The sequence below is a fragment of the Euprymna scolopes genome, chromosome 20, assembly GCF_053919585.1.
Source record: "Euprymna scolopes isolate OS-2025 chromosome 20, ASM5391958v1, whole genome shotgun sequence".
Lineage (NCBI taxonomy): Eukaryota > Metazoa > Mollusca > Cephalopoda > Sepiida > Sepiolidae > Euprymna > Euprymna scolopes.
This window is the reverse complement of record NC_136501.1, coordinates 47,132,632-47,146,539: the sequence shown is the minus strand read 5'-3', so window position 1 is coordinate 47,146,539 and position 13,908 is coordinate 47,132,632. Positions and strand designations below refer to the sequence as shown.

General features: G+C 36.0%; 1 protein-coding gene across 7 annotated transcripts in view; it reads left to right on the top strand.

The window, feature by feature from the left end:
- Positions 1 to 13,908, top strand: part of LOC145241414 (uncharacterized) — a 607,975-nt gene that overhangs the window by 237,412 nt on the left and 356,655 nt on the right. For all 7 annotated transcript variants that reach the window (XM_080104346.1, XM_080104342.1, XM_080104349.1 and 4 more), the window contains 4 exons: positions 492 to 562; positions 7,273 to 7,480; positions 9,439 to 9,594; positions 12,112 to 12,201. In XM_080104346.1, the coding sequence (XP_079960472.1) occupies positions 492 to 562; positions 7,273 to 7,480; positions 9,439 to 9,594; positions 12,112 to 12,201 (525 nt within the window). The remainder of the gene's footprint in view (positions 1 to 491; positions 563 to 7,272; positions 7,481 to 9,438; positions 9,595 to 12,111; positions 12,202 to 13,908) is intronic.

Here is a 13,908-nt window from a genome sequence, read left to right as displayed (position 1 = left end):
TTGTAATTTTATTGTCTGACCAAAAAAAAAAAAAAATAGTAGATAGAAACAGCTATCTCTTACACGGTTATGAACTGTTGCATTATTCAATATTTAAAATGGTTGTGAAATGAAAAATATAACAAAATTACGGTATATTTCGGCGTATAAGGTGACCGTCAGATAAAACGAGGTACAAAATTGGAACAAATTTTAATAAATTTATCATATATCGATTGTATAAGATGACTGTTAAATCACGAAACTATGTTTGTTTAGGCTAGAGATTGCAACACCCGGTATCTTATTAAATATTGGTTTTCAAAGATGATCTTATAACTTTAAAGGTCGTCTTATACGCCGAAATATACAGGTATTAAATTCATCCTGGCTAACCTTGTCTAAATAAAAAAAAAAAAATTTTATAGTAAAAATGAAAATAATGTATTTTTATGACAAAAACATTTGTATTTTATGATGAATTATGCATGCTTGTTTTTCGTTTTTAATAGCACAAAGAAAAAGTCTGTGAACTTTTAGAAGAAGCCAGGAAAATTAATCCTAGTTTGCCATTGTTTGAAAGGTAAGTTTGTTAGAAATTGCAAATGTTAAAGTTAAAGGACCAACGTATACATATACATATATTAATATAATAGTACAATGCCATTCAATTAAATTTCTATTATTCGGACTATTGTTCTCATCTTGGGCGTTATTCTCACTATGTGTCAGTTGATTTAACCCCTCTGGCGTTTCTTCAGATACGTTTTATTGAACTTAGGAATTTTTATGAATGACTAAAGAAAGAAACTAGATCACACTGGGAAATATCTCTGTACCAACAAAAACGCGTAGTTTTGCTTGTGCTGTGTTATGTTTTTTCAGCCCCCCCAACTCCTTTACTCCTCTTTGTTATGTGTCGTAAAACACACACAAAAAATATATAATTCAAATTATGTAAGCATTGTAAGGAGCTCACGCGGATCGAACAACGTTTCAACATTTTTGTTCCATCAGGACTTCAACTGAACTTCGTGGTTCGAAAATAAGATTAAACAAAATAAAATGTTCCCAGAAAACAATCGAAAAAAAAAAATGAACACTTTCGAAAAAATATTGTTTTTTAGTTCATGCTAACAATATACCTGACCCACTTCCCATAGAGTAGAGCAACGAAACTTGGCGCAGTTATTAGTCTTTCTCTACATAAGAACCACCCAGAGTTATACATTTCTCCCATCGTTTGATGCAGCTCTGGAGACCGTTTTTGTAGAACACCCCAGGTTGGTCCTCCAACCATGACGTGACTTCAGAAATCAAGGCTGCATAATCTGGGAAACGCTTTCCTTTCAAAAACAACTTCATGGCTGGGAAGAGGTGAAATTCAGAGGGTGCAAGGTCAGGAGAGTAGGGAGGATCGGGGAGAATTTCATAATCACATCCCCGTGCTTCTGATCTGGCGACATGCGAGTTGTGGACCGGAGCGTTGTCCTGCAGGAGGAGGGTACCTTTGCTGATCTTGCCCCGCCTCTTGATTTTGATAGCTTCCCTTAATTTCCTCAAAAGTGAAGCATAATAGGCTCCTGTAATTGTGGTACCCTTTGTCAGGAAATCTGTCATCACTACTCCGTCCTGGTCCCAGAAGACTGGGAGCATGACGTTGCCAGCGGAGGGCTGCACCCTTACCTTCTTTGGAGGTTGTGAGTCCAAGTGCTTTCACTGCATTGACTGGGCTTTGGTCTCTGAATCATAAGGATGGACCCAGGTTTCATCCTGTGTAATCAGTCTTTTGAAAAACTTTGACTCATCTTCTGGCACATCTCCAAATTCATCCTCAAGCACTCAACACGTTCTCGCTTCTGGAATGGTGTGAGCAACCTGGGAATCCATCTGGCAGACACCTTATGCATATACAAATGGTCATGAATGATAGTTTCCACAGACCTTGTACTAATCTTAACATCTTGCTATTTGGCGAATAGTAATGCGCCAATCTTCCAAAATGGCAGCCTCAACTTGACGGACAGATGCCTCATCAATGGCAGAAGGGGGCGACCAGGTTTGGGAGCTGTTTCCACAGACTTCCGGCCATGTTTGAATTCACGATGCCAGCGTTTTACAAGGACATATGATGGGGTATTATCATCATAAGTTTCTTTCATTTTATCAACAATCTCCTGTGGTGTGCATCCTTTCAAATACAAAAACCGGATCACTACTCGACATTTAACAGGCTCCATTTCACACCTGACTCAGTTCAAACAGCTGTAAAGCAGAAGCCACAATTAGTTCAGAGCTGTAATTTGCCACATAACCTGTAGAGATATAAATAATTGCACATACAAACTTTCAGCTGGATCAGACAACTGGAAGTTGGTCAGGCGCATTACTTATTGCACGCCCCTCGTATCTCTCTCTCTCTCTCTCTCTCTCTCTCTCTCTCTCTCTATATATATATATATATATATATATATATATATATATATATATATATATATACATTAGGATGTTCTGAGTGATACATATGGTTCTGCTATTTGCAAGCACCTCATAAAAACCCGTACATGTGCCATGAATTTCAGTACTGACATGTTTACGATTCTGAGCAGGTCACACTCATCTTAACATTCTAGAAACCATTTTTATTAAGTCCTTGAGACATTCTCTTTGCAAGAAAAAAGAAAATCTCTTAGGGCTTATTTTGATTTCTATGTGATTCTTTCCTTGTGTCTTCTTTTTTCCCCTTTCTTATATTAATTTTTTTCTCTCCTCCCCGCAATATTCATACCAACATTGTTTTTTTTAAATTGCAATTTTCATCGATTTAACTATATACTAACATATATATATATATATATATATATATATATATATATATATATATATATATATATATATATATATTCCATTTATTCAAAAAGGGTATACATCAATTAAGGGTGTTAGGTAACTAAGAACTCTTTATACCATGGTAGCCTCAATATTTTATTTCGCTCCTAATGTAACTATCGCTAGATGTCGCATCCCTATTATGTTACCTAGCATCTTCTATATTATTCTGATGAGAAGCATTGGGCTTCGAAATACCATGGTATAAAGACTTTTCATTTACCAAATACCCCTAATTGATGTATACCCTTTTTGAATAAATGAATAAATCTATATATATTAGTATATAGTTTATATCTTCATTTTCTTCCTGTAAATATATATATATATATACTCACAGAAGTACCCGTCGTTGACTGGGTTCAAAAACAGCCTACAGAAAATGGACTGTGATTTTGCGAAAATATATTTTTTTATATCAACTTTGTTTCCATTCGTAGCCAAAAGTGACCAACAAAATGATGTTTCCTTACAAAGAGAAAAATGTTATATATATAATAATATAAATATACAAGAAATAAATGTTACCATAGTCAATAAAAGTTACTTTTATGATAGAAAAGTTCATTGGTTTGTATTTTTAAGTAGTTTGTAAAAAAAATTTTGTTTTTTTAAATTTACGAACCGGTTTAAAAAAAATATCAAAATGGCAGCGACTTTGAAATGGAGAGCCCCGTTTTCAATTTGATGGAGGGGCACCTGAGCATTCTCTGTTAACAATTTAAGAGAGTTCCGTCAACGTAATGAATATTTATAAACATATATTAATGTTTTCCGTTATTTTGTGCTTGAGGAATATTCGATTATGGCATGTGTAGTTTATATAAAAATACATTTAAGTAGTTATCGCCTCAAATTTCGTTTTTATTTCGGTTCGCTGAAATTATTTCAAGTAAAGAGCATTAAAAACTATTTCAAAACAAGAAAAAACATGAACTGAACTTTTATTGACTATGGTAACACTTATTTCTTGTATATTTATTTTTTTCGGGTAGTCGTTTGTTGGCTTTTCTGCTAAACACTCTTACTAAATAATATCGACGAAATATCGAAAAACAAAGAAACAAAAACAGTTTTGAAAAATAATGAAGCTTTACTTACTTTAGTAAAATAATCCGAAACAGTAAAATGGGATAATAAAAAAGTAAACACGTAATTACTTTAGTTTTTTAAAGCAAATCATCGATATAAATATGAATAAGAAGAAAATGGCGCCCTTTTCATGCAGAACAGCTTCGTTTCAGTTTTACAGTATTGAACGGTGTAGTATTGCACCATCGCATTCAGGGTTGTACTATTGTAATGTAAAAAACAGGCAGAGAGGGTTGTCATCAACTGAATTCCTTCTAGTACACTGACAAAAAAAGCTTAAACAGATATATAAATAAAAATAAAAAGGTTATGTAAATTTTTTAAAAAGACACGTAATCACGTGAGCAGGATTTTTTCCTTCTTTTGACACGATAACAATTAACGTTCTTATTTTTTATTATTTATCTATTTATCTGTATTCGAAAGAGTGGCATGTGCATGTGGAGAAGAAAAAAAACAGAATTATGCAAAATTTGTGTCGAGAATTGTCTAAAGTTCCGACTTTTTTTTTTTGCTTTCACTTTAATAAGAACGTGAATTTATTCGACACAGTATGATTCAACGCAAAAAAATAAATAAAAGCTAACGTGAATTAAGATTAAAGTTAAGGTGTTATTGTGGACCCTCACCCCTTTTAAAAACCTTGTTAAACTTTGTGACATATTTACATTCTATTGAGGTCAAGCGCGAACGAACACTCAATAATTTTATTATAACATATTTCTTCAAACTGAAACATAATTATCAAAGTATACTTACGCAAATAGATCTGAAAAGTCTTTGTTAAAGTTTCTGCCATATTTCCATGGAGTACAGGCGCGAACGCAGACCCCACAATTTTATACCATCCCTATTTAAGTTGAAACATACTTATCAAAGTATTCTTATGTACATCTATATCAAAAACTCTTGTAAACGTTTTTTTTTTCATTTTTTATTTCCATACTTTGGGGGGCAAGCGCGAACGCAGAACCCACAATTTTTATGAACCACCGTTCTGCCAGATCAAACATACACTATTCCTTATCCTCGATACATCTTCTATCATTATATGTAATCAGTTTTTTAAAATAGTCAACCATGTAGGAGCCTATTCGTGACCAGACACACGCATACACACGCATACACATGCACGCACACACACACACACACACACACACACACACACACACACACACACACACACACACACACACACACACACACACACACACACACACACAGAGGCGTTCAGCTTTATATTATAGATATACGTGTAGTTGACTTCCCCATGAATTTTCCGAATATCACGATGTGAAAGGTTTCTCCTGGTGCCCTTATCCTTTGTGGATTTGGTGTTGGGGTTGTTCAGGAATGAAGCCAAAGTTCTTGGATCCCTTTCCAACTCCATAGCTAAATATTTGACGAACAAACCATTCTGTAAATCCAGCAGCAATCCTTTCCTTTTCGATAACCGTTAATCGCACCTTTTTTTGCATTTTAAAAGACCTGCAATAAAGCGATAGACAGTATAAATTACTTGATAATAAATAAAATGTCATAACTTCGTGAATATCGTATGGATTTGAATAAAATTTTGGGAAATAACTAACCTTGAAACAGTCATTTGATGATACAATTTTCATTTTTTTGTGACGTATATTTAGTGAAATATTGATATTTTACTAATCTGTAATAAAGCGATTGACGCAGTTTATGTCCAAAGGATGGAGTATTGTTGCCACATTTGGGCAGGAGCTGCTAGAAAGGGCTTATCCTGCCTTGATAGAGTTCAAAATAGACTTTGTAGCCTCATAGGGGATGTCCTTTTCTCTTCCCATTAACCTCTTTCTCACAGAAGAGATGTTGCGAGTTTGTCTCTGCTTTATTGTTATTTTCATGGCAAGTGCTCGACTGAGCTCCAATCTATGGTTCCCCGCTCGCCAAACTTTCACAAGAAACACCCGTCTAGCAGAAAACACTATCAATAATTCCCCCCACTCTTTATCTGTGCCTAAACCTAAACGTAGATTCCATGAACAAAGCTTCTTTCTTAGAACTGCACGCCTGTCGAATTGTCTTACGTTTTCCAGCTATCCAGCTGACTACAATATGGTTGTCTTCAAGTCTAACGTAAACAAGTTTTTGATGAGCCGTTCCATATAAGTTAACAAATTTATCGAATTTCCATTACTAACGATTACTTTATTGCCCAATTTTCTACTGCACACTCTTTAACCCTTAATCTTGAGTGGCCTCCTGGCCTTGATAAGTGGTAATGCCTTTGTAAAAAGAAAAATACCCACACAGCAGCAGCCATATAGCGCAAAGGTGAGAAGCCTTGACTGTCATTTGGGCGATCGGGTTTTGATCCTGGCTGAGGCAGTTGCCTGTCTAGCCGCACTGATAAACTGTAAAACAGCGAAACAGTACTGTATGTAGATGAATATACTTTACCTTTCACTAGACTATCCATTCACATGAAATTACCTTTTTCTTCAGCATATTCACCCTGCTTCACTTTTTGTTATCAAGTAAGAGCTTTGACTTACTTGCAGTTTCATCAAATACTTTTGTATGCAAAATCCGATCCCGCATTTTGCTAATTCCTACCCTCTGATGGGAAGGAAAGTATTTCTTCGAAACTCTGCGGATTAAGGACTATCCACTTATTAAGTGTTTCCTTTTCAGATTAAATATGTTTTTAACTCTTTTTCAAAGTGTTTTTTAACATGTTTTATTAACTATTTTCTCTTATATATATATATATATATATATATATATATATATATATATATATATATATGTGTGTGTGTGTGTGTGTGTGTGTGTGTGTGTGTGTGTGTGTGTGTGTGTGTGTGTATATGTATATCCTCATTCTTTCAACTTGGAGTATCCTTTTGTTACACCATCACTTCAATTTTAAGGACAGAGTTAGGCACAATGTCGGTTTTTAATGAGGCGGGGGAAAATTAAGCTATTAAAAAAACGACATTCTGAATTGAGACAAAAAATTAAAATTGGTTTAATCAAAAAAGATTTCTTCGCTAGCTGATGACAGAACAGATACTACAAGATCCATCTATTGGGAAATCCTATTTCTAAAACAAAGGAGTGATAGGTTGATAACACACACAAAACATAAAATTGCCGTAGTGCATGACAATATAGGCTGGAGAGATAATATTTGTAAATTTGTATAACTTTTCTTTTGCAGACAAAAAGAAAAAAATGAAAGTTGTTCAATCTACTTTTGAGATCTTGACAGCACAAACAATATTATCTGATTATTGCATTTGCTTTTCTTTTAACGATTTTCTCTTTTGTACACAGCTTGATGTGCCAACAGGTTCACGTCGACGGTTATGGTTTCAAGCACATGCACACAAATGAGGACATGGTGATCCACTACATCTGCCAAGAACTTGCTCTGCATTATTCAATGCAGCTGGAGAGTTACGAGAGTCGACAGCTGCAATTTAAATATTTCTGCCAGAACCTAGATAGCATAACTGACGAGATCTGGAAAAACAGGCGACAGGTAATAAGACAATGAAAGTCTGGCAATATGGGTGTGGTAACATAAGACAATGAAAGTCTGGCAATATGGGTGTGGTAACGTAAGACAATGAAAGCCTGGCAATATGGGTGTGCAGTAACATAATACAACAAAAGTCTGGCAATATATGTGTGTAGTAACATAAGTCAATGAAAGTCTGGCAGTATGTGTGTGGTAACATAAGACAATGAAAGTCTGGCAATATATGTGTGTAGTAATGTAAGACAATGAAAATATGGCAATATATGTGTGTAGTAACATAAGACAATGAAAATATGGCAATATATGTGTGGTAACGTAAGACAATGGAAGTTTTGCTATATGTGTGTTTAATAACATGAGACAAAGTCTGGCAATATGTGTGTGGTAACATAAGACAATGAAAGTCTGGCATTATGTGTCTGCAGTAACATAAGACAACAAAAGTCTGGCAATATATGTGTAGTAACATAAGAAAATGAAAGTCTGGCAATATATGTGTGGTAACATAAGACAATGAAAGTCTGGCAATATATGTGTGTAGTAACATAAGACAATGAAATTCTGGCAAAATGTGTGTGTAGTAACATAAGACAATGAAATTCTGGCAATATGTGTGTGGTAATGCAAGACAATGAAAGTCTGGCAATATGTGTGTGTAGTAACATAAGACAATGTAATTCTGGCAATATGTGTGTGTAGTAACATAAGACAATGTAATTCTGGCAATATGTGTAGTGACATAAGACAATGAAAGTCTGGCAATATGTGTGTGATAACGTAAGACAATGAAAGTCTGGCAATATGTGTGTGTAATAACATGAGACAAAGTCTGGCAATATGTGTGTGGTAGCATAAGACAATGAACGTGGCAAATAGTCTTAGGACGATTAATTGAAATCGGAAAAATCGGAACTTTTGGGAGTATGAAAATCGATATCGGAATCTGAAATATTTGAGGCTAATTTTAAATTCCAAAACGATTCTTTTAATTTTTCTTGACAATAAAAAAAATATGAAACAAATCCAAAGTTATTAATTTATTAAAAGTTGTTTATGTACAACCTAATACTAAGGACCACTAGAATGGATTATCAATCCCTTTCCTATATTTAACATTAATTCTCCAGGTCGAATTTATTCCTTTTATTGGTATATTAAAACAAGGCATTCAAGCAATTAATGAACTACCACTTAAATAGAAACTATGTTTGTAAAAACAGTTTAGCTGGACATACAAACATACAAACTCAAGTGGCAAGGTTCTTTTGGGGGACGACTATTACACAGCGAGACATGATGGAGTATGTAAGTACCTCCACTCGACCATCTGTAAAAAATTAAACATCCAATGTAGCAGCAAATCCTGGGAACATCAATCTGAAAGAACAGTTGGAAATGACTTATATACCATACATTATGACCATGTAATCCCTACAGCCACCTACCTTGAAAATGCTGCTGTAAAACCTGACATAGTTATATGGAATAAATCAGAGAGTTACAACCTTGATTGAAGTGAGTGCTCCTAATGATGGAGGTCTGAACAGGAAGAAACAGATCAAATATCAAGGTCTCATGTATGATATGAAAAGAAACTGGAATCTTAGGGAGATATCAATCATACCAGTTATTATAGGTGCCACAGGGTTTATGAAGAAGAACCTGAAGTCCAACCTAATTAATATTCCTAGTGAACCAAATGCAAAAGAGATCCAGACAATTGCACTTAAGGGAACAACGAGGATACTAAAAAGAGCCCTCGGTTGGTTTCAATAAAAGGCAGGGCAATGCTGGCAGCTGGTTTGGCTGTTCCATACCCAGTGTTACAATCTTCAAATGAAAAATATTAAAAAAAAAAAAAAAAGCAGACGTTTGCCCTTTATATAATAGATTAGTTGATGTCTGTCATCGGTATTTCAGTGATTTTTTTTTTTCATAGAATTTTGTTTTCTTTGCAGATGAAAGTTTTGAAGGTTTTGTGTCGGAAGGGAATTCCGGATCAATATCGAAAAAGGATTTGGTGCTTTCTAATCAATAAAAGACTGGAGGATCTGATGATTGAAAAAGGACCCCACTACTTCAGTAATCTCACCAACATTCAAGCAGATTGTAACGTAAGAAACTGGTTTGATTTATTATGAAACATGAAAAGCATTTCGTTTGTTTCTTATTTTGATGTATAATACTAATGTAATTAAATGCTTGGTTGCCGTTTGTAAGCAAATAATAATTGGTATAAACCTCTGACTTTGTCCAGCAGATAGGGTTTCGTCCACGAGCGAAAAACAAAAGAAAAAATGGCTGCTGGGTATACTGCCTTGTTCGAGATGGGTAATGCCCAGGGAAGATGATTTTAAAAACGTTAGTTTTTCTGCTAAAATGTGTCACCGTCCTCCCATATACAGCGCATGGTATCTCTAAATAGTAACCCGTCTGGCACTGATCAGATAATGTTGTTTATTTTCAGTGACTAAATGGCATTATGCCATATATACCTCACGTTTGTCACTGAGAAAGTCCGTTTGCAGTTTGCAAGGAATTATATTATAGTGAGACAAGGGTTTAGCCAAACCCATGAAAGGCCAAGATTTGTTGAAAGAGCTTTTGTGGATGATCTTTTTTTTATTTATTTATTTTTTTTATTCAATTTTCACCCCAAACAAGGCACAGTGCCACTTTGAAGCAGGGGGCTACTATCAGGGACTTGATTAGCGGGGTCATTATGAAGGGAGATGAGTAGAAAGATGTTTGTTAACATTACACTTGAACTTCTGCATATCAGTGCAGTTGGGAAAGCAGAATCCCGGTAGGGAGTTCCAAAGACCCGCAGTTATGGGGAAGAAACTATTGGAGTAAAAGGCTTTTTTGCACCTAGGGATCTCTACTGTAAAGGGATGAGACTTAGTAGCTTGTCGGGTTTGTCGGGGGTAGTTACATCGGGGAGGTACAAGTGTTTGCAGTTCGTCAGAGCATTCACCATTAAAGTATTTGTAGAACAGGCAGAGGGATGCAACATCTCGTCGATGGGACAGAGGCTGAAGCCTAGAGGACAGTTCAGGACCTATCAGGTTGGCAACTCTCTTTTGAACCCTGCCCAGGAGCGAGAGACAAGCAGCAGATGCACCAGCCCAGATGTGACAGTACTCCATACATGGGCGAATGGTGGCCTTATAGAGGTATAGGATACTGTCAGGCATAAGTAGTTTTCTAGCACGGTAGAGGGAGCCAACCTGTGAGGATTTATGGTAAGAACCGGCAACCACTTTTCTGCTGATGACTGCTACCGTACTCCTCAAAAGAAGAAAGGAATAAGTACATCTTACAAACATTTTTCTTTCCGTTTCCTACTCTCTTCCTTCCAAACATGTTACCGTCTACAAAAACTGTTAAAACATTACCTACCTTACCCAACTTTGGATAAGGTTGTTTTTGTCTTAAATTGTATTCCTTGCTCATAGTGAAGTCTAAATTCATTTTTTTAAGACTGAAGAAATCACTTGAATTCAAGATTTTAACTTCTGACGGCCATGTTTTATTCTTGCATCAAAACGTTTGTATTGTTTTGAAACGTTATTATGCATAAAAGCGAACCTTTGCATACTCACATCCAAGCTAATGTTTTATTGCGCATAAAAGTCATTTCGAGCTTTAAATGTTCTTTATTTGTCTTGCTTACTGTTGTGGTGGCACCCACTCATTTACATATGTGGATAATATTACACATAAATAACAAGACTCGGTTAGTCTGAGTGTGTGTTAACCAGAAGCCACCGAAGGCTGAGCCGAGAGCAGATATGTTCTCCAGCCAAGACTCTCTTACCTGACAACCATTATGTAAATATACTGTAAATATACTTTTCCTAATACACTTCTTATTGATCTACCTTTGTTTGTTGAGTCTTCATTTGTATTGCCTTATACGTTATTTGCAAACATAACAGTTGGCGACGAAGATGAACGTCAAATATTACACTTACGTAACAGAGCGTCGACGCGCTTCTGCAAATGCATACGAAATGCGAAATGACGTCACCGTAAGAATAAAGAAAAAAGACTATAAAAAAAACGTGTGCAACAGACAGAGGAGCACGTTCGGGAGCACGTTCGACGATCACGTTAGAGACGTGGGTGACGTCACAGCCGTAACGAGAATTCACGCATGACAGGAGAATGAGGAATAAAAGTATTTTCTTAAAACATGAAACAGGAGTTGAATTTCTTTCATCTTTCCTATTTTTTGTCTCCTTTGCGACTGAGTCTACAACGTGTGGGTCCCGGGCGTCTACATGTTAACGCGTATTTAAAAGTGTTCAGCGTTACACTTATATATGGAGTTTAAATTGCATGCTCAACACATAAAACTTAGCCATAGATCTCTACGAACTGATGACTTCTCATTTTGAGCTCATCAGAGCCCGAGACCCAACATTAAGCTCAACCTTGTGTCACATCCATCCCATGTGAGAAAGCAACTCGAATTGGTGTGCTACGGCATATGTGAAATAGATGCCCTTATATGTTATTCCTGTGCCCGTACGTGAAACATAGTCCGTTGTAAGTGTTGTTTCGGAGTTGTGCTTCAGAAGAGACTCCTCCACCCATTCTTACTTATGTTTTGTTTTCTTATTCAGTCTTCAGCGAAATATCGACGACAGATATTTGTGGATTTGTTACGAACAATGCCGAACAATGTAAAGTTCTCAACGGCTGGATCAAAAGGAGTAAGTATTAGGTTTTTGAATTTTGTTAGATGAGGATTGATAATTTATATTATTTGGACTACTGTTCTCATGCTGAGTGTAATTAATAGAGTTATGACAAGAGAATATTCTTTTCATTGTTTTGACTCTCGAGTATATATCCGACACAGGCGCAGTTAATCAATCGAGAACCACATCATTATCTAAAAATATATAAGATATTAACTGATATATACTCAAGAGTCAAAATAATAAAATGAATATTCTGTTGTCACAGCCCTAGTTATATCTAAACAATTCGGCCGATGTAACCTCCGACCTTCTTTAGCTGTATCTTATTGAACTCGAGAAATGTTCTATTAAATATATATATATTATTCCTGAATTGGAATTTTTTTATTTTGAGATGAGCATTTTTAAGTTAATTTTATTTTTATTTCGGACTATTAGTCTCATCTTTATTAGTTGTTGTTTGTTTGTTTTTATTGGTTCACAACGTTTCGGCCAACTTCCTCTGGCCTTCGTCAGGTGGTAACCGCGACGGATAGGAACTTCGAATCTCCTATCTGCATTCTCAGCCATCACTGCCATCCGTAGTTGTCGTCGTCTCACCACATTTTTTACCAATTACCTCTGGCACGCTTTGGGTGGGATTGAAACCGCTATCTTCAGACAATGTTCATCTGGAACCGTAGAGATTCAACGTCTCTATCAACTGCGCTACGGGCCCCGAAGGGCGATCAAGGTTGGATTCTTTGATCTTATAAATCCACATTTATTCATTATCTGATCTTCCATAGTCGGGTCCGTACCGATTGGTATATATATATATTATTCCTTAATTGGAATTTTTTTATTTTGAGATGAGCATTTTTAAGTTAATTTTATTTTTATTTCGGACTATTAGTCTCATCTTTATTAGTTGTTGTTTGTTTGTTTTTATTGGTTCACAACGTTTCGGCCAACTTCCTCTGGCCTTCGTCAGGTGGTAACCGCGACGGATAGGAACTTCGAATCTCCTATCTGCATTCTCAGCCATCACTGCCATCCGTAGTTGTCGTCGTCTCACCACATTTTTTACCAATTACCTCTGGCACGCTTTGGGTGGGATTGAAACCGCTATCTTCAGACAATGTTCATCTGGAACCGTAGAGATTCAACGTCTCTATCAACTGCGCTACGGGCCCCGAAGGGCGATCAAGGTTGGATTCTTTGATCTTATAAATCCACATTTATTCATTATCTGATCTTCCATAGTCGGGTCCGTACCGATTGGTATATATATATATTATTCCTTAATTGGAATTTTTTTATTTTGAGATGAGCATTTTTAAGTTAATTTTATTTTTATTTCGGACTATTAGTCTCATCTTTATTAGTTGTTGTTTGTTTGTTTTTATTGGTTCACAACGTTTCGGCCAACTTCCTCTGGCCTTCGTCAGGTGGTAACCGCGACGGATAGGAACTTCGAATCTCCTAACTGCATTCTCAGCCATCACTGCCATCCGTAGTTGTCGTCGTCTCACCACATTTTTGACCAATTACCCCTGGCACTATTAAACTCGACAATCTGTACGAAATTTCGAATGGAACCCTTTATTTAGCGGAATGAAAGCATGCTACCCCTGTTGGTGTAAATAAAGGGTTTTATCGGCTGAAAACTTTGTAAAGAATATCAATGTAAACTATAGTCCAAATAATCCAAATAATACAGAATGAGTATTAGTT